Genomic DNA, 27325 nt, shown 5'->3' with positions numbered 1-27325 from the left:
GCCTCTACTATCTCTTCAGCTATCTCCTTCACAACTCTGCGGTGTAATCCATCTGGTCCAGGTGATTTATCCACCTTCAAATCTTTCAGTTTTCCTAGCACCTTCTCCTTGGTAATGGCCACCATACTCACCTCTGCCTCCCGACTCTCTTGAACTTTGGGGATGTCACTCGTGTCCTCCACTGTGAAGACTGATGCAAAGTACCTATTTAGTTCCTCCATCATTTCTTTGTTCCCCACTACTACTTCTCCAGCGCCATATTCCAGCGGCCCAATGTCCACTTTTTCCTCTCTCTTACCCTTTATATATCTAAGAAAACTCTTGCAATCTTCTTTTATATTACTGGCTAGTTTACCCTCATGTTTAATCTTCTCCCTCCTTATTACTTTTTTAGTTGTCTTCTGTTGGTCTTTGTAGGCTTCCCAATCCCCTGGTTTCCCACTGCTCTTTGCCACATTGTATGCTTTCTCATTAGCTTTTATGCTGTCCCTGATTTCCCTCGTCAGCCATGGTTGCCTTGTCCTCCCTTTAGTATGCTTCTTCTTCCTAGGGATGAATTTTTGCTGTGTCTCCCAAATTACTACCAGAAACTCCTGCCATTGCTGTTCCACTATCTTTCCTGCTAGGCTCATCTCCCAGTCAATTCTAGCGAGCTCCTCCCAGTCTACCTGCATACTGAAATCCCCCATGATCACTGTAACCTTGCCTTTCTAACACACCTTTTGTATCTCCTGGTGTATCTTGTGCCCCATATGCTGACTACTGTTCAGAGGCCTGTATGGTTTTTTTACCTTTGTGGTTCCTCAACTCTACCCACACAGACTCTACATCATCTGACCCTACATCATTTCTTGCAATCGATTTAACTTCATTTCTCACTAACAAAATCAACCCCACCCCCTCTGCCAACCTGCCTATCTTGTCGATAGGATGTATATCCTTGGATATTTAGCTCCCAGTCCTGATCCCCTTGCAGCCATATCTCCGTAATGCCCACCACATCATACCTGCCAATTTCAATCTGCGCCACAAGCTCATTTACCTTATTTCGTATACTGCGTGCATTCAGATACAACACATTCAGTCCTGTATTCCCCGTCCCCTTTCTCATTGTCGTCCCTTTATCTGATGTGCTTGAAGTTAGATTCCTAGCCCTTTCCAAACACTCTGTACTATTTTGTGTTCTGGAGACTTTAATAGCCTCTCCTGGGCTCTCCTTTCTTTTCAGTTTTTTCATAATTTTCCATGAAGTTGAATCCACCCCCCCACATGCTAACCTGATGCTTTGTTTCCCATTAGTCATACTTCTTGGAGTTCCCCCTCCACCACCCCCCCACAACTTTCTAGTTTAAAGTCCTGTTGACCACCCTATTTATCCTTTTCGCTAAAACATTGATCTCAGATCGGTTCAGGTGGAGACCGTCCCAACGATATAGATCCCTCCTGTTCCAATACTGATGCCAGTGTCCCATGAAATGGGACCGCTCTTTCCCACACCACTCCTTTAGCCACGTGTTTACTTCCCTTATTCTCGCATTCCTATGCCAATTTGCACATGGCTCGGGTAGTAATCCGGAGATTATAACCCTTGAAGACCTGTGCTTTAATTTAGTTCCTAGCTCCTGATAATCCCCAAACAGGTCGTCTTTCCTAGTCTTACCTATGTTATTTGTCCCGACATGGACCACAACAACTGGATCCTCCCTCTCCCTCTCCAATATCCTTTCAAGCCGGTCAGAGATGTCTCTCGCCCTGGTACCAGGCAGATAACATACCATGTGGCACTCTCGATCCTGCTTACAAAGGAAGCGATCAATTCCCCTAATTATAAAATCCCCTACAACTACCACTTGTCTTTTTGCTCCCCCCTCTTGAATGGCCTCCTGTGCCACGGTGCCGTGGTCAGCTGGCTCATCCTCCCTACAGCCCTGTTCCTCATCCACACAGGGAGCAAGTACATCGTACCTGTTGAACAAGGTCAAGAGCTGAGGCTCCTCTATTCCTAAATATAGGATCCCTCTACCTGCCTCACTTGCAGTCACACCCTGCTGACCCTGACCATTGACCGGACTTGAGGTACTTAATCTACCGGGTGTGACTGCCTCCTAATACAAAGCGTCCAGGATGTGCCGCAGTGTCGGGAGTTCGGACTCCAGCTCATCAATTCTGAGCCAGAGTTCCTCCCGTAACCAGCACTTGCTGCAGATGTGGTCACTGCGGCTCACAATGAGATCTGCCAGCTCCCACATCATACAGCTACAGCACATCATCTGCCCAGCCGTCTCTACTTGGATAATTAATTTATTAATTAGCTTTGCAGTGTTTTTTTCAAATTGGTGCAGATTTCCTGTGATGTCACTTTTTCAGTTTTGGCTTCAGTTATTCTGTGCCCCAAGGTCACCACTCTGGTGCTCCTCCCTCTGAGTCTGGTCCCTAGAGACAAGGCCGCGAATCTCTGAGGTAAGCTAGATTTATACTTACTGCTCCGGTGCTCCTCCCTCCAAGTCTGCTCCCAGGATTTACTCACCAATCAGCTGCTTTTTCTTTAAAATCCACTTTCAGAACGCAGGTCTGGTGCACTCCTGAAGGCACTGCCTCTTCCTCTTTTTTTTTAGGTTTGAGGAGGAGGGAGGGAAACACTACAGCAATGTAATGTTTGGGGCTATTCCGTTCTTTGACAGTGGGTCCTCCTCGATTCCCTCCTGAGTCGCGGTGGCTGTGATGACTTCTTCCAGAATGCTTCAGTCACTTCTCACCAGCGCCCTCTGTTGGATCTTAGAGTTCTCATTTCTCATAAATGTTTTGGGAAACTGTACCGCTTTTGTGGACCGGTCATTTTCCCACAATCATGTTTATGTCGGGCGAATACTATTGAGTTTTGTGCAATAATTTGTTGTACTTCACGATCGTCACTCATTTCTCCTGGTTCCATCCACATTTCCCCGATGGTGCATATCCTATCCTGATATTCCCCCACCGGGACGAGTATGTGATTTATACTGCCTATGCCCAAAGGTGTTTGCCAAATCATACAATTAACGGGGTCAAAGCAGAGTCCCGCTTTGGCCATATAGTTGCTTCCTAATATATGTTCTTTTTCTTTGGGTAATTTGATAAAGACCACTGAATGCTCTATCAATATGTCTCCCACACCGACTTCCAACGGTACACTCATATATCCTACTTGTGAATGTCATGTGAATCCGCTTAGAATAATTTTATCTTGAATTTTCCAATCTACATCATTGATATGAGTGGTGATAATGGTGGTTCAGGACCCCCGTGTCCCAAAGGAATGTAATAGGGCGGCCTCCAACCCTGCCATTCACTAGGGGTCTCCCTGTGTCATCCCACCACGTATCAGACACCCATAATGAAGAGGCCTGAGACCATCGCTGCAGTTTGGGGTACAACCTGGAACTCGGTGGTATTTCTATATCACACTGAGGATTTGGTCTATTCGGCCCTTCCACGGGTAGGCTCTGGTTTTCTCCCCGACCTGCATTCTCTCGTCTCGGGTTTGGGCAGTCTCTTGCGAAGTGTCCCTCTCGGACACAGTTATAGCATCTGGACACCTTGCCCTGCATTCTCCCCCGTTCCCTAGAAGTTTCCTTTTCCTCTGCCCTCTACCTCTTCCCACTGTCTGATAAGCTGGAGGGGGATCGCTCAGAGTAGGTCCCCTACCTTCATTTCTCCAGGTTGTCGTCTGATTCTTAACAGGCGTTGCTCTGTCCCTGGATGCCTTGGGTAGTTTGCCATACTCTAACCATCTTCCTAACTATCCAGGGCTCTGTATGTGTGTCATCAGTGGGATCAAACTGATCTAATGCTTTCCTCGACTCCTCAGTGCCATGTGACACTAGCGTTCTCAGCCATCGGTTCCTAATCTCCGGCTGTAAATTATCCCTATCTAGGCCTGTGCCATAGACCCCTTGAAACATATGCGAGCCAAAAATGCGGTGGGGTGTTCACCTTTTCTTTGATAGCATTTCATCAGTGCCTCCACTGGGTCTCCTCTGTAATCGCCCATGACAGATAATACCCGGTCCTTTAAGGCCTCATTTGTGCCTCTACCAAGTTTTTGTTCCTCCGGTAGGGCGGAGTGTATATGTGGGTGTAGGCACATTAGAATTAATTTTCTTTCCTTAGCATCGTCTAAACCATGTACCCCTCTCTGTTGCTTGACCACTAGGAACAACTCCCTAGGATCATTCCCAGGCACACGTCCCAATATCTTTTGCAATATCCCTCAATTCTTGTACCCCAAGTGGGGTGGAATACGTCATCCGGGCTGGCTGGTCCCTGGCCATCTGCCCCTAACTGTGCTCTGGTGGTTACAAGGGGGGCCATTGGGGCAGACGGTTTTTCCGGCTCTGGAATATATGCCGGCGGTGGATCCTCTGGTGGAGGTTCCCCATCACCGCTGTTGTATCTATCTGCCCTGTCTGCTAAAATCATCCCAATCTATATGCCCTTGACCACTTTCTTCACCTCTTCCGGGTGCGAAAGCACACAGTATGTCCCTCTGTGCGGCTAGCTGATCTTGCAGCCTCACTATCAGTTTTTGACACTTTGTGTGATCACTGCTCCTCTTTTCCCGAGCTGCTCTGTGAATCACATTCATAGCAGTTTTTAAATCACTATATTGTTGTTTCCATCCCTCCACCTCAGGTTTAGCTGCTTGGGTTTCTCCCTCTCTCTTACTCTTTTCATTAGCCAATTTTTCGCACTGTAACTGATATTGGTTCACGTGCATCAAATCTGCACTTCTCTGTCCCTTTAAACCAGTTACCTTCTCACTAAGGCAGGCTTTCTCCTCACGGAGTTTTTTTTTAATTCGCTCCCTCTAGTCTGTCTCTCTCCCTCCTAGCCTGCTGTCAGCATTCTATCCATTCCTCAAATAAACATCTGATTGCTACGGACTTCTGTACCTTTTTAAGATTTCTTATCTGACATATTTGTTTGCGCAATTCTCCAAAGGGCCTCCCCAGAGGGTTTTCCCTTGTCACCAATGTGACCCGCGGCCACTTCCCTATTATGTATTTTTGGAGGAGTGCCTTCCAGTCAAAACAATCCAAGTCCCCAGGGCTTGGAGAGTCCCTTTGATTCGTCATCTTATGTTAATAGCTATGAATTAACCCAAACTCCGGTTCTCTGTGTACTTTGCCAACTCGGTTCGGCTTGAGCCTCCGGCTGACTCAGAGATTTATCCTCGAGCCAACCCAGGGACGCCAAATATGTTGCCGGAGGTTGTTGGCTTAGTACAAAGAGGAGAAGAGTCAATTCTCTCTTAATTCCTAGTTCGGTTTATCATCTGGATGAACCAATTAATCATTCTTGTCCATAAGACATAGGAGCAGAAGTAGGCCATTCGGCCCATTGAGTCTGCTCCGGCATTCAATGAGATCATGGCTGATCTGATAATCCTCAACTCCTCTTTCCTGCCGTTTCCCCATAATCCTTGATTTCCTTACTGATTAAAAATCTGTCTTTCATAGCCTTGACGTAACGACCCAGCCTCTACAGCCCTCTGCAGTAAAGAATTCCACAGATTCCACTTTCAGAGAAGAAATTCCTTATCTCTGTTTTAAATGGGCACCCCCTTACTCTGAGGTTATGCCCTCTGGTCCTAAGCCCTCCCACAAGGGAAAGCAACCTCTCAGCATCTAAAACAAAGACAGAATTACCTGGAAAAACTCAGCAGGTCTGGCAGCATCGGCGGAGAAGAAAAGAGTTGACGTTTCGAGTCCTCATTACCCTTCGACAGAACTTGAGTTCGAGTCCAAGAAAGAGTTGAAATATAAGCTGGTTTAAAGTGTGTGGGCGGGGGGCGGGGGGGAGACAGAGAGAGAGAGAAGTGGAGGGGGTTGGTGTGGTTGTAGGGACAAACAAGCAGTGATAGAAGCAGATCATCAAAAAATGTCACAAACAACAGAACAAAAGAACACAGAGGTGTTAAAGTTGGTGATATTATGTAAACGAATGTGCTAATTAAGATTGTATGGTAGGGCACTCAAGGTATAGCTCTAGTGGGGGTGGGGGGAGCATAAAAGATTTAAAAATATTTAAAAATAATGGAAATAGGTGGGAAAAGAAAAGTTTATATAATTTATTGGAAAAAAACAAAAGGAAGGGGGAAAACAGAAAGGGGGTGGGGATGGAGGAGGGAGCTCAAGACCTAAAGTTGTTGAATTCAATATTCAGTCCGGAAGGCTGTAAAGTGCCTAGTCGGAAGATGAGGTGTTGTTCCTCCAGTTTGCATTGGGCTTCACTGGAACAATGCAGCAAGCCAAGGACAGACATGTGGGCAAGAGAGCAGGGTGGAGTGTTAAAATGGCAAGCGACAGGGAGGTTTGGGTCATTCTTGCGGACAGACCGCAGGTGTTCTGCAAAGCGGTCACCCAGTTTACGTTTGGTCTCTCCAATGTAGAGGAGACCACATTGGGAGCAACGAATGCAGTAGACTAAGCTGGGGGAAATGCAAGTGAAATGCTGCTTCACTTGAAAGGAGTTTTTGGGCCCTTGGACGGTGAGGAGAGAGGAAGTGAAGGGGCAGGTGTTGCACCTTTTGCGTGGGCATGGGGTGGTGCCATAGGAGGGGGTTGAGGAGTAGGGGGTGATGGAGGAGTGGACCAGGGTGTCCTGGAGGGAGCGATCCCTACGGAATGCCGATAGGGGGGGGTGAAGGGAAGATGTGTTTGGTGGTGGCATCATGCTGGAGTTGGCGGAAATGGCGGAGGATGATCCTTTGAATGCGGAGGCTGGAGGGGTGATAAGTGAGGACAAGGGGGACCCTATCATGTTTCTGGGAGGGAGGAGAAGGCATGAGGGCGGATACGCGGGAGATGGGCCGGACACGGTTGAGGGCCCTGTCAACGACCATGGGTGGAAAACCTTGGTTAAGGAAGAAGGAGGACATGTCAGAGGAACTGTTTTTGAAGGTAGCATCATCGGAACAGATGCGATGGAGGTGAAGGAACTGAGAGAATGGGATGGAGTCCTTACAGGAAGCGGGGTGTGAGGAGCTGTAGTCGAGATAGCTGTGGGAGTCAGTAGGCTTGTAATGGATATTGGTGGACAGTCTATCACCAGAGATTGAGACAGAGAGGTCAAGGAAGGGAAGGGAAGTGTCAGAGATGGACCACATGAAAATGATGGAGGGGTGGAGATTGGAAGCAAAATTAATAATTTTTTCCAAGTCCCGACGAGAGCATGAAGCAGCACTGAAGTAATCATCGATGTACCGGAGAAAAAGTTGTGGAAGGGGGCCGGAGTAGGACTGGAACAAGGAATGTTCCACATACCCCATAAAGAGACAGGCATAGCTGGGGTCCATGCGGGTACCCATAGCCACACCTTTTATTTGGAGGAAGTGAGAGGAGTTGAAGGAGAAATTGTTCAGTGTGAGAACAAGTTCAGCCAGACAGAGGAGAGTAGTGGTGGATGGGGATTGTTCGGGCCTCTGTTCGAGGATGAAGCTAAGGGCCCTCAGACCATCCTGGTGGGGGATGGAGGTGTAGACGGATTGGACGTCCATGGTGAAGAGGAAGCGGTTGGGGCCAGGGAACTGGAAATTGTTGATGTGACGTAAGGTGTCAGAGGAATCACGGATGTAGGTGGGAAGGGACTGGACAAGGGGAGAGAGAAGGGAGTCAAGATAACGAGAAATGAGTTCTGTGGGGCAGGAGCAAGCTGAGATGATCGGTCTACCGGGGCAGTTCTGTTTGTGGATTTTGGGTAGGAGATAGAAGCGGGCCATCCGAGGTTGGGCGACTATCAGGTTGGAAGCTGTGGGAGGAATATCCCCAGAGGAGATGAGGTCAGTGACAGTCCTGGAAACAATGGCTTGATGTTCAGTGGTGGGGTCATGGTCCAGGGAGAGGTAGGAGGAAGTGTCTGCGAGTTGACGCTCAGCCTCCGCGAGGTAGAGGTCAGTGCGCCAGACAACAACAGCACCACCCTTGTCAGCGGGTTTGATGACAACGTCAGGGTTGAACCTGAAAGAATGGAGTGCAGTAAGTTCAGAGAAAGAGAGAGATTAGAATGGGTGAGAGGAGCAGAGAAATTGAGACGACTAATGTCGCGCTGACAGTTCTCAATGAAAAGATCAAGAGAAGGTAAGAATCCAGAGGGAGGGGTCCAGGTGGAGGGAGAATATTGGAGGTGGGTGAAAGGATCCGTTGAATGGGGAGAGGACTCCTGCCCAAAGAAGTGAGCCCGGAGACGAAGACGGCGGAAGAAGAGTTCAGCATCATGCCGAGCCCAAAATTCATTGAGGTGAGGGCGTAAGGGTATGAAACAAAGTCCTTTGCTGAGCACTGAACGTTCAGCGTCGGAGAGGGGAAGGTCAGGGGGTATAGTGAATACACGGCTGGGGCTGGGATTGGAAGATGGGGTGGGGACGGAGGGACAGGCAGGGGTGGAGGGTCCGAGATGGGTGTTGGTGTTGATGAGTTGTTGGAACTTGCGTTCCTTAGCACTTGAGAGAAAGAGAAAAAGTTTCTTGTTGAGGCGTCGGATGAGACGAAGAATAAAATGAAACTGGGGGCACGCGCAGCTTTGAAAAAGGGTATGGCGGTGCTGCTGGAGGGAGAGGTCGAGTGTGTTCATATGGCGGTGCATGGCACTGAGTGTGGATTTCAGAATGTGACGGGAACAGAAGTCCGAGAAACGTTTTATGTCCCGGAGATACCTGTAATCCTGGGTGGGTTCGAAACATGGGTGGAATTTCAGTTGAAATCCATGTGGGGTAAGTCGGAGACGGAGACAGTCACTGAGAAAGGAGATATGGCTGTGAAAGCGGGTTTTAGTAAACACCTTGTCAAACACCAGGAGGGAAATGGAAAGCAATGAAGGTGAGCAAGGCAAAAGAGAGGTACGGAAATCTTGTCGCAGAGAAGAACAGAACTTCAAGGAGGTAGGCATTTCTTGAAGAGCAGTGGCAGTCAATTAAACACAGAGATAAAAACAAAAAAACTGCGGATGCTGGAAATCCAAAACAAAAACAGAATTACCTGGAAAAACTCAGCTGGTCTGGCAGCATCGGCGGAGAAGAAAAGAGTTGACGTTTCGAGTCCACATGACCCTTCGACAGAACTTGAGTTCGAGTCCAAGAAAGAGTTGAAATATAAGCTGGTTTAAGGTGTGTGTGGGGGGGAGAGAGAGAGAGAGAGAGAGAGAGAGAGAAGTGGAGGGGGTTGTAGGGACAAACAAGCAGTGATAGAAGCAGATCATCAAAAGATGTCACAAACAACAGAACAAAAGAACACATAGGTGTTAAAGTTGGTGATATTATCTAAACGAATGTGCTAATTAAGAATGGATGGTAGGGCACTCAAGGTATAGCTCTAGTGGGGGTGGGGAGAGCATAAAAGATTTTAAAATATTTAAAAATAATGGAAATAGGTGGGAAAAGAAAAATCTATATAATTTATTAGAAAAAAACAAAAGGAAGGGGGAAACAGAAAGGGGGTGGGGATGGTGGAGGGAGCTCAAGACCTAAAGTTGTTGAATTCAATATTCAGTCCGGAAGGCTACAAAGTGCCTAGTCGGAAGATGAGGTGTTGGTCCTCCAGTTTGCGTTGGGCTTCACTGGAACAATGCAGCAAGCCAAGGACAGACATGTGGGCAAGAGAGCAGGGTGGAGTGCTAAAATGGCAAGCGACAGGGAGGTTTGGGTCATTCTTGCGGACAGACCGCAGGTGTTCTGCAAAGCGGTCGCCCAGTTTACGTTTGGTCTCTCCAATATAGAGGAGACCACATTGGGAGCAACGAATGCAGTAGACTAAGTTGGGGGAAATGCAAGTGAAATGCTGTTTCACTTGAAAGGAGTGTTTGGGCCCTTGGACGGTGAGGAGAGAGGAAGTGAAGGGGCTCTCAGCATCTAACCTGTCAAGCCATTTTTTGGGTGTTTCTATGTCATAATGTGTTCACAAAAAATATTTTTGTTAATTGTATATGCATTGATTTAATTGTATGCAGGTAGTGGGCATTAACTTGTGCCCAAAAAAATAGGAACAGACTGAAACTGTGGTTGAGTTAGGAGGTGTGAGTTTATAATGTGCATCTCTGTAAATAAAATTCTTATGAAAGTATGTAAAGCTTGGCTCTAGTTCTATCCTTCACCACATGGCCCTCTTGAATACAACAACTTACCCCATTGTTTTTGTGATCCTTAGTCTATTCTCCCTACTGACTCTCGACATAAAAACTTTCACCCTCAATGATTGAAACCCTAATCAGACTGCCCCTTAATCTTGTGAGTGACAAAAGCCGCTTAAAGCTTTTTTCTAGTCTTTTGCTCTGCCCCATCTTTACAAGGTAGGCATTAACTTCAAGATTAAAAATAATGAATATCAACTTGGGTTTTAGTGGCAAATGATGCCGCACTTACCAACTGAGGCAGAAATGAAAACTGAACATTGGAAATTTGAATGAAAATGGAAGTTCCAGAGGCCTCATGAATGATCAACCTCTGGAAGTGAAAGGTAGGTAGGGTTAAACTTTCAATGCATATACAATTAACAAGCAAAACATGAACCTATCTCCTCTCTCATTTGCTCTCTCTCAGAAGCTGTGTTACTGGTGTTGTCAGATTTTATTGTAGGGTTTTCATCAGAAATACTTGCGGGGGAGACATTAGGATTCACCCTCCCTTTCAGGCTCATCTCCTAAAGGTCAAGAGCAACTGCTTTCAGTCAAAGAATGGCAAGTTGGCATGAATGAAACTATTGAAGTACCCAAATTTCGGTTGGACATAGCAGAGTCTTCACATAAAAGTGGTTCACACCTATACCAGGCTATCTAGGTCAAGCACACATGTATGCAGGCCAATTATCTGTCCTTCAGACAAGATAACCCAATAAACTCATATCACCAAAGGCACAGGTCTGAGAAGGCAATAGCTTAGTATTGCCAGCATTCACTGTGCATTTCATACTGAACAGCCCTTCTATTATATTCAGTAGAGATAAACTGGCTGAACCGTCTAGTGGCTGTTTTACTGGTAGGAGCTTGCCTACATGATTTACAACTCAGATTTTAAGATACCTGGTCTAAAGTTGGAAATCTAGAAGAGGATTCAGTGATATAGTATACAGATGCACATCTTACAGCTTAGAGAGACACTGTTAAGATCCTGAACGTTTAAAATCCCACATTTTCTACTGCCAAGAGTTAGTCAATTGGCCCATGGTGACTATTTTCTCCTCCCTTTGAAGGATGCTTACCTGTCACTCCACTTCCTCTCAGGTGATTTGGCCTGTGTCAAAATCACTGCACAATTAAATCATAGCATCAAATTGCATCATACAAAGCTCACTATCATCCGAATAAATGATAAAAAGGAAGAAAATTTTACAGACAGAAGACAGCAAAGGACAATATTTGTGGTTACTCACAATATGTGCAGGATGAACAGGTAGTCCCAGGTGAACCCTTCTGTAACTCAATTCTTTCAACACATGAATTCCTGTAGGAAAATAAATATACATATAGCTTATACATCTGGTTAAATATAGACATGCAGTTTACAGCAGGTTATACAGTTTTATACCCAAAACTAGGATCTAAATGCACACCCACTAGGTTTCTCTGACACTCGCTGAGTGGTCACAGAATATAAAAGCTAATACCCGAAAAGGAGAACTGATGCTGGCCAGACGTTCCATTCTCTCTCTTGCGTCTCTACGTTGCTGACGTAGGTTCTTCCGCTTCAGCGATGGCTGATCTCCGGAGTTCTCACTGCTTCCACGCCCCAAATCCTCCAGTCTTATACCGAATCTTATCTCTTCAAGCTGTGCTGTCTCTGTCCCGTTGGTTTAGGCCTGCTTGCCTAGTCTGTGGCATATTCTCATTGGCTCTGTTCCAAGACTTAGGTAGCATTAACCACGTTACTCCTTTTCTAAATAAGGACTTGTGTCTCATCACATTTCCTTTGTCTTTGCTAATTCAAACTGGTTCCAACCAGCTCCGGCCAGTAACTGAGCTCAGGTTACTTCAACTCAGGAGTTTCTCTGCAGCCTCTTTCCCCTGGGCAATGCCTTGAACAATCAAAGTCAACCTGATTTGAATTTAAACAAAGCCTGGCAGTTAACTATCAGGCATCAGTTAACTCGTGCATCCTCCATGGCAATGCTTATACCAATCAGAGTCCACCTGCCAACCAATCAGCACTCGCTTCTCATGAACTATTAATTGTTCCCTTTACATTTGGTATTCTTGTGAATTGCCCTGATGAGTGCAAGACAAAAAGCTTTGACAATATTTGTCGTCTTTCAGCAATACTCAAGTCCTGCACCACCGAATGACTCAAGTTAGTACTAGTAAAGAAATAGTACTGGAGAAATGAATGGGACTAATAGTTGACAAGTCCCCTAAACATGATGGCCTATATCCTCAGGTTTTAAAGAGACAGTTACATAGATAGTGGATGCATTGGTTTTTATCTTCTATATTGCCCCGATTATAGAACAGTTCCTGCGGCTTGGAAAATATCAAATAGTAACCCTACTATTCCAGAAAGGAAGGAGAAAGAAAACTGGGAACCATAGGCCAGTTAGCCTGACATCCAATGTCAGAAAAATGTTGGGATCTGTTATTAGGAATGTGGTAACAGAACACTTAGAAAATCATATGACTAGGCAGAGTCAACATGGACTTATGAAAGGGAAATCCTGTTCCACAAAACTATCAGATTAGATAAGGGGGAACCAATAGATGTGTTGTATTGGATTCTCAAAACACAGTCAAATAGATGTCACACCCAAGGTTATCCCACAAGGTTAGGGCTCATGGATTGAGAATTCGTTAAAGGACAGAAAACAGAGTGTAAAGATAAATGGGTCATTTTTGACTTGGCCAGATGTAACTAGCAGGATACCACAATGCATGTGCATGTCTGGACCTCAACTATTGATAATCTATATCAATTATTTAAATGAGGGACCTGAGTGTAATGTATCCAAACTTAATGAGGATACAGTCAGGTGGGAAGTAAGCTAATAGGAGCAAGCAAAGTGACTGTGAAAGAATTCAGGCAAGTTAACTGAGTGGAAAAGAACATGGCAGGTGGATGGAATATAATGTGGAGAAATGCAGAAGTAAGAAAAATAGGAAAGCAAAATATTTTTAAAATGTTGAGACTGGGAAATGTTGATATTTAGAGCTAACTGGGTGTCCTTGTATACAAGTCGCAGAAAATTTACAGATACAGCAAGCAATTGGGAAGACAAATTGTACACTAGCCTTTATTACAAAGGGATCGGAGTATAAAAGTAGTCTTACTGCAATTATATAGTGCCTTGATGAAAGCACACTTCAAATACTGTGTACAGTGAGGGGAGATGGTGGCGTAGTGGTAATGTCACTGGACTAGTAATCCAGAGGCCTAGGCTGATGCTCTGGGGACTCATTTGTAATTAGTATCTACTGTCAAGAATGAGACCATGAAACTATCATCAACTGTTGTAAAAATCCATCTGGTTCACTAGTGTCCTTTAGGGAAGGAAATCTGCCATCCTTACCTGGTCTGGCCTACATGCGATTCCAAACCCACAGCAAAATGGTTGACTCTTAACTGCGCTCTGAAATAGCTTAGCAAGCCACTCAGTTCAAGAGCAATTAGGGATGGGAAACAAATGCTGGCCTTGCCAGCGACACCCACATCCCATCAAACACATTAAAAAGGAAAAACAAAAAATGCCGGAAAAACTGAGCAGGTCTGACAGCATCTGTGGAGAGAAAAACAGAGTTGATGTTTCGAGTCCGTTTGACCCTTCTTCACAGCTTCGTAGCTCTGAAGAAGGGTCATAAGGACTCAAAACGTAAACTCTGGTTTTCTCTCCACCATTGCTGTCAGACCTGCTGAGTTTTCCCAGCGTTTTCTGTTTTTATTTCAGATTCCCAGCATCCGGAGTATTTTGCTTTTACAACATATTAAAAAAGTTTTGGCCTCCTTAACTGAGGAAGGGTATACTTGTCCCTGAGGGATTGCAACAAAGGTTCACTGGACTGGTTCCTGGGATGAGAGGTCTGTCCTTTGATGAGAGATGGAGTACAATAGACCCATGTTCCCTGGAATAATCATTGAAATATAAAAAAAATATTGATTTTGCTTGACAGGGTATATGCTGAGAGGCTATCTGTGCTGGCTGGGTAATCTAGAACACAGGAGCACAGTCTTGAATAAGGACTCGGCCATTTAGGACTCAGGTGAGGAGAAATCTTTTCATTCAAAGGGTTGTGGATTTTTAGAATTCTCTGTTCCAGGGAGATGTGGATGCTGAGAGATGCAGAATATATTCAAGACAGAGACTGATATATTTTTGAGAATTAAGGGAATTGGGCATTGAGGACCAGCCATGATCTTGTTGAATGGTGTGAGGTGGTGTTTGGCCTACTCCTGCCGCTATTTCTTATTGTTATGTTCTTACTGGGTTAGGTGGAGGGAGCAAACACAGGACTCGGCTGCAGGCTGCAATACTGGTGACCAGAGAAAGAAGGAACTTGCATTTATGTAGCACCTTTCATAATGTTAGGGCATTCCAAAGCGCTTTATAGCCAATGACGTGTTTATTTTGATGCATTGGGAAACTGAGCAGTTTCTACTCAGTAATGTTCCATGTCAATACAATAGTCCCCAGATTATTTTTTTTAGTGGTGTTGGGTTGAAGGACATATATTGCTCAGGGCAGAGGAGAGAATTCTCATTCTTCAAAACAGTGCCATGGAATTCTTTTATGTCTACCTAAGAGGGTAAAAAGAGTCTTGGTTTAAATTTCATCTGAGAAACTGCACCTCAGACAGTGTTGCACTCCCTCAGTACTGTCACGAGAAGTGTCAGCCTCAATTTTATGCTCAAGTCTCTGATTTGAGGCTATGAACCCACAACCGTCTGATGCCAAAGCAAGAGTGTTACCCACTGGGCCATGGCTAACACACCAAGACAATAAATGTTATCAAAAAAAGAATTATATCTCCATGGAGGGCTTATTTACCATGGTGACTAGAAGACATTGGATATGCAATTTGCTTCTTATAGATTTAAATGATGGAGTGAGTTCAATATTTGCTGCAGTTTTGCTTTATCTTACCCAGATGGACTGTGAATTTTCTCTTTTCTTGCAGTCTCATGTTATGAAGCATTTGTGACATTTTATTTGAAATGTGCAAATAACTCTTCTGCAATTGGGAGGTTGTTATTTTATTGCAGATACAAGAGCTAACACGCTATTCTGACAAAATAAACATGCACGCTTCCTTTCATACCATTGTCTTTCATGAAATAGAACAGAGAGATCATAACAGAGGGAAGCCATTCTCTCCATTTGGATATAACACTACAGGGTAAAGCACAACATGCTGCAGTTACAAATTAAATGCACAGGGGAAGCCCCTAGGTCACCTTGACAAGTTTTCTGTCCATAGGGTCAAAGAAGGGCAGCTGTCCAAGTGGGCAAGGCAAGGAAGGAGTAACAAGAGAAGGTAGATAAGTGACATCCCTTTGGGGTCAAATTGGCTCGATCACGATTAACTGGCAAACAGAGAGATTGGAACTGAGTCAATCTTCGGTCAGAGTAGGTTCTGGACACAAATGATGTTTGGCCAACCATCCAGCTTATTGTGGGTCTGGATAAAGGGTCTGAGACTAAGGGAGGAAGGAACTTTGCTCCTCAGCTGCAGGGAATCTGCAACTCATAAACCCTAGTGGGAGACCGGTCTTCATCAGACAGACAGAGGGTAGTTCAGCAGAACTCTGGCTTTAGCTCAATAAACTTCAAGTTAATTTCCAAGTATTCAGGATTGCTCTGGAGTCAACAGAGACTAAAGATTAATGTCCCAGCCACTGCGGAGGAAAAACCCAAGAGTAGAAGATAAATAGGAGCATAACATTTGTGGGATTTTTCTCCTTCAATTTTGAAAACTTTAATAAATCAAAAGATATTGGAGATGGGAGGAACAGAAGGGCTTTTTGAAAGTGGAAGACTATGTGATTCAGCAATGCATCCAATCAGATTCAACAATCCTAGCTGGAGCCCTTGGGGGTTCCCAAGCCAAGGCTTAAGGGAAGTAGGGCACACTCATGACAGAGTTTACACCCCGAAAGGGAAACTCCCCCGGCTTGGACCCACCAGCACAGCAACAGGTTTCCGCAGAGGTCTGACACCCAGTGAACCGAAACAAGGGGACAAAAGGCTCAAAACATATAGAACTTCACGTGACCAATAGATTAACCGACAGCTTGTGCAACTCCTTCAGGGTCAGCACCAGGAAGCTGACTGCTGTGGAATACAACAGGTGAATATTATACATAGAAAGTGCCTATATCTTGTTGGGGAGGGAATGGAGAGCCAGGTCCACCTGTCAAATGGTGGGAGTGGGGTGTACTGGGGAGTCCCAGCATAGACAAACATATTGTCTAACTACTGGAGGTACCACCTTGAATTGGCGATTCAGGGAACAAATTGATGCTGTTGTTCGATCCTTGGCTCATTTGGCAGATCACAGTACAATCTAAGAACATGAGAAATAGGAGCTGGAATTGGTCATTCAGCCCCTCAGAGATTCATCTTCCAACAAGATCATGGCTGATTTTCTGCCTCAACTCCACCTTCCTGCACTATCACCATTTCCCTTAGTTACCTCTGTAAGCAAAAAAATCTATCAATCCCTGCCTTGAATCTACTTGATGATTGAGCATCCACAGCTTTCTAGGGTAGAGAATTCCAAATGTTCACAGCTCTGAGTGAAGAAATTTCTCATCTCAGTCCTAATCTTTGCACCTTTGCCCTGGGCTGGAGTGGAGGTGAAAACAGGCCAGTAGCTACTGCTCTGCATTTTCCAGCTGCTTTTGAGTACTGCTTATGACTGGGTTACCAACTCTGCTGAATACCTTGCAGAAAAAGAGCAGCTCTTTAATGCCATGAAGCTGATGCTGGCATTTATTGTAATATTGCTCTGAGCCCCCCGAGCTCTTCCTGCAAAATAGCACTTGCCCCTTTTAAAGAGGCAAGTATCCCACCATTGTTAAAGGAACAGCAACTAATCTCATAAACCTTGGCAGCATTACAATTACTGAGTAGTTTGATAACCAACTTTTCATTGAAGACGTAACGGCAACTGTGGATGAATAGACACCGACTCTAGATCTGGATACCATGCATTGCAATGTCATTTTGTCAGAAAAGAGGATAACATCTGGATCCTGGGAAAGGCAGCTCTATCCCCAAAAATCAAAAGTGATTTGACTGCTGGGCGATGACAGGGGCTCTGCTCTAAGGGAGTCAACAGTCACTGATCTAACTGGGAGGTGGAGATCACAGCAGCTCACAACGAATGGGAGACTGAGGTCTGTGATGGCAGCATAAAGTGAAAGGGTCTGGATAAAGACTGCTGGTTGGGAGGTGGGAATACCAATTTAGCGGGCAGCGAGTTTTGAATCAATATGTTGATGACATTATTCTGCTCGCTAACTCAGTGGAGGAACTACAGGAGTTGGTGGATTGTCTTGCTCAAGTTAACCGGAATTACAGTCTCCTGATCAGTGTTGACAAGACAAAGTTAATGGGGATGAATGGAAAGACCTGAAAGATTCTGATTAATGAAGTTCAGCTTGAACAGCTTGATACCTTCTGCTATCTTGGGTCACTCATTACGGAAGATGCAGAGTCTACCGAAGCAATTCGCGCAAGACTTAACAAGGGTCATGGTGTTGTGAATTCACTGAAAAGGGTATGGAGTAGCCACAGCATCTCGATTACAATGAAAATTTGTCTCCTGAAAGCCCTTGTGTAGACAGTGACAATGTATGGCTGTGAAAGAAGAGTGACGGGGCTCGAATAAGAGCATTTGAAATGAAAGGACTCAGACAGATATTGTGTGTGTCATGGACAGCCCAAGAAAGCAGAGTTTAGAGCAAATTGTTTGAGGCAGTGATATCAAGGAAGCTCACGTTTTGGACACGTGATTCGAACAGGAGGGGAGTGTTTGCAGGAAGAGAATGCAAGGCAAAACACCTGGAAAATATGCACCAGGAAGACCCAAGATGGCATGGATGGATAATATCAGAATGTGATTTATGAGGCAGGCAGTGAGGACAACGGAGAATAGAAATCAGTGGAGAGAGATTGTCCAGAGTGCAGCCAACCCTCGGATGAAAGACCAAACAAGCTGGGAGAGAGTCACGGAGTGTTTGCTCAGGGAGCAATAATAACTTGTGCATCAGGGCTGGGTTCGATTTCAGCCCAACAGAGTGGGAATAATACAGACCTAACTGTTTGTATATCCTCTAAAGCAGGAGTGTTTGTGGATTTTGATGCTGGAATAAATGTCAATTTACAGTGTTTCAGAGGAGCAAGCTATGCCTGAAACAGCTTGTTGGCTGTTGGAATGTGCCTGCCAGATTAGATAGCTTTCTGTTACCAGGATGGTTTATATCGGTGGGCTGGAGTACCATTTGATTGCATTTTCATGTAAGTGACCATTGCTTGTACATTCAGATCAAGGCCTGAATTTTTGCTCCCGAGTTGGGAGTGCAGAGTCGGGAACATTCCCAGCACCACAAGCCCGACTTGAGAGAAAGTGCCCCAGCCGGTCGGATTATCATTCTGTGGGGGGGGATGGGTGGTAATTGGAGTTGGGCCTGTTTCCCTGGAAACAGTGCAGAGACAGCCACAGGAGCTGCTGAGCGCAGAGACAAGCTGTGAGAAGGGCTGGTCTGGGTGCTCTGGGACTTCATCACAGCTGGTAAAAAAAACCCAATAAAACAAAGAACAGCCCTCTAGCCATCACCCCTCAAACTCCCACACAGTCCCCACGATCCATGCGAACCAATGCCTCTTCACCCAACCCCCATGGCTCCTCATTCCCTCCATGCCAACCTATGTCCCAACCACCATGGCCCTTTATAGTCCCTATAGCAACTTAGTGCCAGCTCATGCCACCCCATCTATCACCCTTTGCCCTTACACCTTCCATGTCAATTCACCCAGTATCCACCATGGGCAGACCTGAGGAGCCATGCTGAGATGAACTAAAGTTCTTAAAATAAAATTCCATTGATATTTAGCATTTAAAAAAAACCACTATCATTGATAAAAACCAATTCACCATGGGGAGAATTTTCAGCTCGGTGAGTGGGGGTGGGGCCTGCTCGCCGAGGCGTAAAATGATGCAGGGTGACGTTGGGCACCACGCATCAATTAGATTTTCAGTTCGGCGGGCGCACAGCCAACTCGGCTGTGCGCCCGCTGAACTGCCAAAGGCCTGTTAAGGCCATTAATTAACTAATTAACCCTATTGAGAAAGCTGCCCGTCCAACCTTAAGGTTGGTGGGCAGGCGAAGGGCCCAGGCGGCCTTCGTACTTTTCATGGAACCTCACCCAAGGGCCGGATGCGGTTTCGTGAATGTCTTTGAAATCTTGGAAAAATTGCTAATAAAATTAATACACATGTCCTAGTTCATGTGACAGTTTCACATGAGGGGACATGGTCTAAAAATTTTTTTCTTCTTTATTAAACTTTAAATTAATCTCCCTGAGGCACCTCTGTGCCTCAGGGAAATTTCCGTGCTATTTCAGGTGCAAGCGTGAAAGAGCTCTCTCCCGACTCAGGGAACCATCCACCCCACCCGTACAGGGGAGCAAACAGCGCTTCTGGGCGCATGTCATGCTGGCTGGGCCTTAATTGGCCCCCCTATGTAAAATGGCAGTGCTGACCCGATTGGGGGCGTCGGTCAGGTCCACGTTTGCCCCTGCACAACCCCCCAGTAAGGGGGGGGGGGGGGGGGGGGGGAGAATTCTACCCCATGTTTAACTTCCTTCAACTACTTAAGCCCTTATGAAATAAGCATTTGTATTCACAGCCCGTCTTCAAAGACTTTATAAGCACTTGGAGCAGTCAAACTGTGAACTGACAGGCATCCCACTGTGATAATAATGATAGAATGTGAAATCAGTCATGCAGCACAAAACCTATGATGATAGCCCTCAAGCTTATGTCAATGGACAGAGCAGGCACTGATGTTTTTTTAAAAGCACAGCAGGCAGTTTTTTTTCAAAAATTTAAAGGGCAGGAGACTTAAATTCCTCAACAGCTTGACAGTTCACTTGACAGCTCCAATGAGTTTATACACTTCTTATGCACATTCATGCCTACTTTTAACAATCGCAAAGGGCATCTTACCTTTCCCAAAGGTGTCCCTGGACCTGTTCAAAAGAGCACCCCACTTCTCCAAAAGGCTAGCCTAACCCTCCAAATAACTTTGGCAGCTTTAGACCTTCTCCTGATAAGTCTAAAGAGCATGTCATATTTCCCATCCCTTCCTTTTGGAAATGAAATCTGACTGAAAGCAGCTGCAGTTTCACATGTACAGCTACCTCTGTGAAATGCGCATGTCCAAAGTGCAACCTTCCCCCCGTTCGCACCCCCCACCCACACAAAAATTGTGGGTACCGGGTTCGGGAATAGGACCTCTTGGTTTGGGCCTCCGGTGCCATTTTGGCTAAGTTGGAAAGGGTCTCCGTCAAGGTGAAAATTCAGACCCAGGTTATTCTTCAGCATTGATGCTGTCATCAGGTCTTCATTTACAACTAAACAGACTTTTATATTTGGTGCTTTGGCAGTTCTTGTGATAGGCCAGTAATATCAGTGCCTTGGCTTCCTTGTGCTTACATTGTAAAATCTACTACTGTATCTCAGCAATCGCACCATTGGTCCACGAAAATCTGAGTCTGCCAATCAGCTAACATAAGGGAGGCGGTTTTACTAATGCTAAGTTAGGGAGTCAATGCACAAGGTTCAACTGTCCAATGACCAAAACTGCAGAATTAAACATACAAACATGGAACTCGATTTCCTTCCTAATGGGAATGTTAATCAGCCTTAATTTGGGATGAAAGCAGGAAGATTATTACGAGGAGAGGGGTGGGTCGAGATCTCACTGGGTCTGTTTTTAGAACCCGAGGTAAACTGTGGGACTAAGTGTAGTTTCATATGACCAGTTATAAGTTTATAAACCAGCTGTCAATGTGTATTAGTTTATGTTTTATAATGAGCAACTCATTTTTAGACCAAATATCTGGACCTTTAAAAGTCTGTCTCTTGATTAATAAGATGATGGGGTAGGCATTACTGGCTATTTTAATTAAGGGGCTTCCTCTTGGTCCCATCCCACACTGGTTTGAGATCATTGCAGTAAGTGCAATGGTGACAGTAACCTTGCAAGCATGCTCCAGCACCAGAAGCAATGCTCCCTCTAAATCTCCCTCTTTGTGCATGGACCATTTCTTGCAAGGTGCAGTCTCTTTTAAGACTGCTCTGCAGCTGCTCATCTTAATGGGATCACTGCCTGTGCACAGCTTGCTTATCCCCTGCTTGGTTGTGTAGCCATGCATTATCCTTACAGCTTAGAGATAACGTTGCCGATAAGCACATTCAGGGCAGGTGGTGAGCATAGAATCTTAGGATGGTGGGGGAGGTGAGAAATTGTTGGGGATTGGAGAAAATGTTACGGAGGTAGGGTTTGTAAAGCAACAAGATGTAACCTTGCAATCTCCCAAAGGAAAAAAAAAACATTCTCCAACTAGCACTTTGTCAAACAACGATCTCTGACATCAATTTAAGGTGGAACAATCTCTGCTCTGCGCATGCAGATAAAATCAAGTTGAATAAAAGCCTCTGTAGTCATTTCCTCATTGCCTGTCGTTGTTTCCCCAGTCGCTTCGAAAGCCTCATCATTGTCGGCTTAAATCAGATCTGTTCGCGACACATATTGAAAATGTTTTCAGTCGGTTCTCCAGGTGTCCACTTCATGCCACACAGGCCTGTGCTCCCCTTACACCCATGTCGTGGATGGGGTGACATTACTTCCTGTCAACAAATTTCAGGTCGATAGGCTTCCCGGGACACAGTAGGCCATGCGTTTTGGCAGGAACAGTTCCAGTACTGGGAGCCACCTGTATCTCAAATGTTTGCAGGAGCTAAAGAAAGCAGAGGTTAAAATGGTCAGTACAAGTGGGATATAAAGTAAATGCCCTCTACAACAATCTGCTTTTATATAGAACCTGTAATGGAGTAAACATCAAGGCACTTCACAGGAGTATTATCAGACCACATTTTGCACTAAGCTGTGCCAAGGAACTATTAGGATTGGTGATCAAAAGTTTGGTCAAAATGGTAAGTTTTATGAGTGACTTAAATGAGAAGGGACAGTTGGGTTTGGGAAGGAAATTCCAGAGCTTGAACATGGGATGCCAATTTCAACTATGAATTGGTCCCTGGACAGGAGCCAATCAAGGTCAGTGAGCACAGGAGTGATAAGTGAATGGGACCTGGTACGAGTTAAGATATGAGTGGGACAGTTTACACAGGCTCTTTCTTCTCCCCAATCCCCTCTAGTGAGTGATTAGATAAAGGTCCATGAGCCATTTTCACCTTCTCTAGGCTATTCTTCCTCATTTCATACAGATGTTTCATCTATTTTTTTAAAATTTCAGAGTTATAGCTTTGTCTTTTTAACTCCGACCTGAATTAAAATCTCATGCCTGTTTAACCATGATTGTTAGCTTAACTGGTAGCACACTTGCCTCTTGAGTTGGAAGTTGTGGATTCAAGTCCCACAAAAATCAAGGCTGACATTCCAGTGCAGTACTGAGGGAGTGCTGCACTGTCAGAGGTACCAGGTTTTGAATGAGACATTAATTACTAGCTCCCAGTTTGCTGTCTCAAAAGATCTTTTTTTTCGAAGAGCAGGGGAGTGAGTTATCCCTAGTGTCCTGGCCAATATTTACCTCTCAATCAACATCACAAAAACAGATGATCTGGTATTGATGACATTACTGTTTGTGGGAGTTTGCTGTGTGCAAATTACCTACATTTGGACAGTGGCTACATTTGAAAAGTACTTCATTGGATGTAAAGTGCACTGGGGCATCCTGAAGTCATGAACGGCAGCATATAAACATAAGTTGACCTTAGAACTCACCTAATTCAAGAGGAGAGAGCGCTACCAGCAGAGCCAAGACTAACACACACATTCTTGAGTAGTGAGTGTGTTACAGCAAAACTGCTTGCTAGGCCATTTGAGAGGGCATTAAGAGTCAAACTTACAGCTTGGAACTGACAAGTTTCCATGGGGTTAGTAGGTTCATCTCCCTCAAGGATAACAAATGGAGGATTTTTATGCCGATCTAATAGTTTTAATGGTCACTGTTGCCTGGAGCTAGCTCCCAAATTACCCAATTAGAAGGTTAAGGGAAGAGGTATTCAAAATTCTGAAGGGGCTTTGATAGAGTAGTTAGGGAAGTACTGTTTTCACTGGTAGGAGGGTCAGTAAATCTAAGATAAATGATGAAAGAATCAGAGGGAAGAGGAGAATTTTCTTTTGTATAGCAAGTTATGACGATCTGGAATGTAATGCCTGCAATGTGGTGGAAGCAGCTTCGAGAAGGAATTGAAAAAATACTTGAAAAAAGAAAATTATGGGGAAAGGGCAAGGGAGTGAGGCCAATTGAACAGCTCTTTCAAAGAGCCGGCACAGGCATGATGGGTTGAATGGCCTCTGTCTGTACTGAATGAATCTACTGAATTAAGGATAAGGTAGGATTTGAACTCTCAACTTCTGGCCTAATATTGTGACCATTATATAATTTTGCCCGACAGCTTCTAAATCTCAAGAGAATGTTGGTTTTCCATTCAGCTGGGGGTTCTGATGTATCCAAATCCATTACAAGGCACAAAAGCCTTCAAATCAAAATGTAGGTTCCCTAAGAAATGTGCTGATTTGCTATGGTTCACTCAGGGAGTCTGAGTTGCTGTGGCAACAGGCACTTTTACAAGCGTATTGTAGTCTGGAGCTATGGATAGTGATAGTAGAGGCTCCAACTTTCTTTCCATCGCATGGCTGACCAGGAATCTCTCCCGCTCTTACCCCCTGCCATTGGTGCGTTGGATCGATTTAGAGACTGACACTCAACCTGGTTGGCCATGTCATAAATGCACCTTCCTTGGCCATCAAGACCTGGGGCGGGACTTGAACCCAGAGCTTATGTCTCAGGTGCAAATGGGCAAATGTGAAATTGTTCATATTGGCAGGAAGAATAAAAAAGCTTTTAATCTAACTGGCGAGAGATTGAGGAGCTCTTGAGATTAAGAGGGATCTGGGTGTCCAAGTGCATTAATTACAAAAGGTTAGTATGCAGGTACGGCAGGTAATTGGGAAAGCTATCGGAACGTTATCATTTATTGTGAGGGGAATGGATTACAAACATAGGGAGGTTATGCTTCAGTTGTACAGGGAATTGGTGACACCACATCTGGAGCATTGTCTACAGCACTGGGCACCTCATTTAAAGAAAAATGTAAATGTGTTAGAAGCAGTTGAGAGGTTTACTAGCCTAATACCAGAAATGGGTGGGTTGTCTTATGAGAAAAGGCTGCACAGATTAGGCTTGTATCCACTGGAGTTTAGAAGAGTATGCAGCGACTTAATTGAAACCTTTAAGATCCTGAGGTGTCTTGACAGGGTGGATAAGGGGTCGCTCATTTAAGACAGAGATGAGAAGAATTTTTTTCTTTCAGAGGGTTGAGAGTCTTTGGAACTTTCTTCCTCAAAAAGTGGTGGAAGCAGAGTTTTTAAATATTTTTAAGGCTGCATATATTTTTGATTAACAAGGGGGTGAAAGGTTATTGGGGTAGGCAGGAATGTGGGGTTGAGGTTACATTCAGATCGGCCATGATCTTATTGAATGGCAGAGCAGGCTTGAGGGGCTGAGTGGCCTACTCCTGCTCCTAATTCGTATGTTTGTATGCAGGACGCTACCTGCTGCTTCGCAAGATCTCCTGAGAAATTTAACCCCCTCAAAATGCTGAACAACCTGTGCTATAAACCCCACACTCTCATGAAAATACAAGCTCTACGCTGGCATGAGAACTAAGTGTTTTCCTCCCCCGGAACCCTTTGCCAGCCTCCTGATGAGCAGCAAGACCTGCCTGTATAAGCGCTAGGTGTATCTCCAGCTCTGCGATCCTCCGTCCCACACAGCTCCGCACCCCGTAGCCAAACGGGATGGCACCAAAGTTATCCACCCGGTCCATGTCGGTCTTCCTCAGCCAGCGTTGTGGTTGGAACTCCTCAGACTCTTTGAAAACCTCGCTGTCGTGAGACGTGGTGTAGTGGCAGAGGGCAAGCTGAGTCTGGGGAGGAAGAGAGATAAAAACAAGTGAAGGAATTATTGTTGCAACCCCCTTTCCCCCCACCCCTCAGGGTACAGGGTTTGGAGACAAACTTTTGATGGAGAAACCTGATTCAAAGAACAAAGATCCAAGACACCAAGGTCCAACGGGGAGAGAATGACAATAAAATCATGTCAAGGTATCGAGTTAGCACCAAGTCTGCAGATAGCCAGAGGAAGAGAACTCTGAAGGTGATGAGGTGATGTGAGGCACTGGGAAAGACTGATCGATGGGAGATAGAGTGAAGGCTCAATAAGGAGAGTGCAAGGAAGAGGAAGATTGTACAATAGAAGATTTGGAATTGAGAAGTGAGAATAAATGTAGTAGAATTGAGAGGGATGGAGGAGATTGTGACAGAGGTACATGGCGAAGATGGTGGTGTAGTGGTAATGTCACTAGACTAGTAATCCTGGGGCCCAAGCTAACGCCCTGAGGGTATGGATTCAAATCCCACCATAGCAGCTGGTGAAATTCAAGCTCATTTAGTAAATTTGAAATTATAAAGCTAGTCTCAGTGATAGTGATCATGTAAAAATCTATCTGGTTCTTTCATGCCCTTTAGGGGAGGAAATCTGTCATCCTTACCTGGTCTGGCCTACATGTGACTGCAGACCCACAGCAATGTGGTTGACTCTTAACTGCCCTCTGAAATGGCCTTAGCAAGCCACTCAGTTCAAGGGCAATTAGGGATGGGCAACAAATGCCAGCCTCACCAGTGATGCCCACATCCCAAGAAAGAATAAAAAAACATTTTATTTGGTGCTTTTTTTAATTCACGTAACACCACATCAAAGTTGGACTACTCCCAAGGATCCAAAGCCTTCTCCTCTTGCACAACTTATGAAGGATGAGCTCTGGTGCAATGCCACAACAGAGCAATGTTTGGCAAGATGAGGATTTATCCCCCATCATTTCCCAATGTTGTGAGTTACTCATTCCACCCAGGCCCTCAGGGGGTTTAGAAAGAAGACAAGAGCCTCTATGAAAATAGGAAAAGGGGTGTTCATCATGCCAAAGTTTTCTCCAAGCCTTGTAGATCTTCAGGAATGTGTCAACAAAGACTTGAAAATACTTCTCTTCTGCAGGTGACCTCCTCAAGCCCGTGATCTGCACCACCTAGGAGGACAAGGGCAGCAAGTGCAAGGGAACACCACCACCTCAAAATTGTACACCAACCTAACTGTATACGGAGCTAGACTGTAGATCAGCCATGCTCTCAATGAAAGGTGGAATGGTTTTGAGGAGCGAAATGGTCTCCTCCTGTTTCTGCGTTTTTTCATCGTCACTGGCTCAAAAACCTGGGACTCCCTACATAATGGCACAGTGGGAACACCTTCGCCACGTGGACTCCAGCAGGTCAAGGCACCGGCTTAATAGCACATTCCTAGGGCAGGAATCATAGGCTTTGTCAGCAATGCCACATTAATAATAGATTTAAAAATTGGCTGTTTTTCATATGTAATTAAAAGTAAACATCAGCAAATTACTTGACTGGGGAGGCAAGGAGACAGAACAAATGAGAAGGGGAATCATTTGTATCCAAATCTGATTCTGAACCTACACAGCACACTCTCAATCAAGGGTCACTGTTAATACCAGCTGCAACAGGAGTCATGGCCAACTTTACCCTTAACTAGCTGCTGAACGGTTATAAAGACCCAATCTGTTTACCCACGGTGTTCACAGAAGGGAATGTGCCATTTCTACCCAGACCCTTCAATGTGTGATTCCAGTCCCACACTACGTGGTTGATTTTTCATGCTCTCTATAAGGAGGGTTCCCAAACTGTGGAATTGTGGGACGAACAATTGGGTCTCGGCCTCTGAGGTAGCAATCACGGCTGTAGAGCAGAGGGTGATATTTGACCATGCTGGGATTGGCTGCGAGTTCCCTTTAAATGCATGGGGTTTTTTTTGGCGGTGGGTGTAGCCTAATGTAATGAGCTTTGAGGCTCAATTGCTGACAACATTGCCTGCAAAACGGTAGGTGCCTGAATTTTCTTTGTAAGCCTGTACCCCTGATGTCCCTTGCCCTTGGTCAACAACTCCCCCCACCTCAAAAACTGCTCCCCGTTGATCAGCAACCTCTGCACCCC

General features: G+C 45.1%; 1 protein-coding gene across 1 annotated transcript in view; it reads right to left on the bottom strand.

The window, feature by feature from the left end:
• Positions 1–19775: 19775 nt before the first annotated feature.
• The window catches only part of LOC121285102 (cytochrome P450 27C1-like), a 45105-nt gene continuing 37555 nt past the window's right edge, over positions 19776–27325 (bottom strand). Inside the window, exons 8-9 of the mRNA XM_041201244.1 lie at positions 24988–25191; positions 19776–21977 (exon numbers count right to left, since the gene is read on the bottom strand). Of these exons, the coding sequence (XP_041057178.1) occupies positions 21861–21977; positions 24988–25191 (321 nt within the window). The 3' untranslated portion in view covers positions 19776–21860. The remainder of the gene's footprint in view (positions 21978–24987; positions 25192–27325) is intronic.

This window comes from Carcharodon carcharias, chromosome 12 (genome assembly GCF_017639515.1).
Source record: "Carcharodon carcharias isolate sCarCar2 chromosome 12, sCarCar2.pri, whole genome shotgun sequence".
Taxonomy (NCBI): Eukaryota; Metazoa; Chordata; class Chondrichthyes; order Lamniformes; family Lamnidae; genus Carcharodon; species Carcharodon carcharias.
The sequence above is the reverse complement of the archived record's forward strand: the minus strand, read 5'-3'. Positions and strand labels throughout refer to the sequence as shown.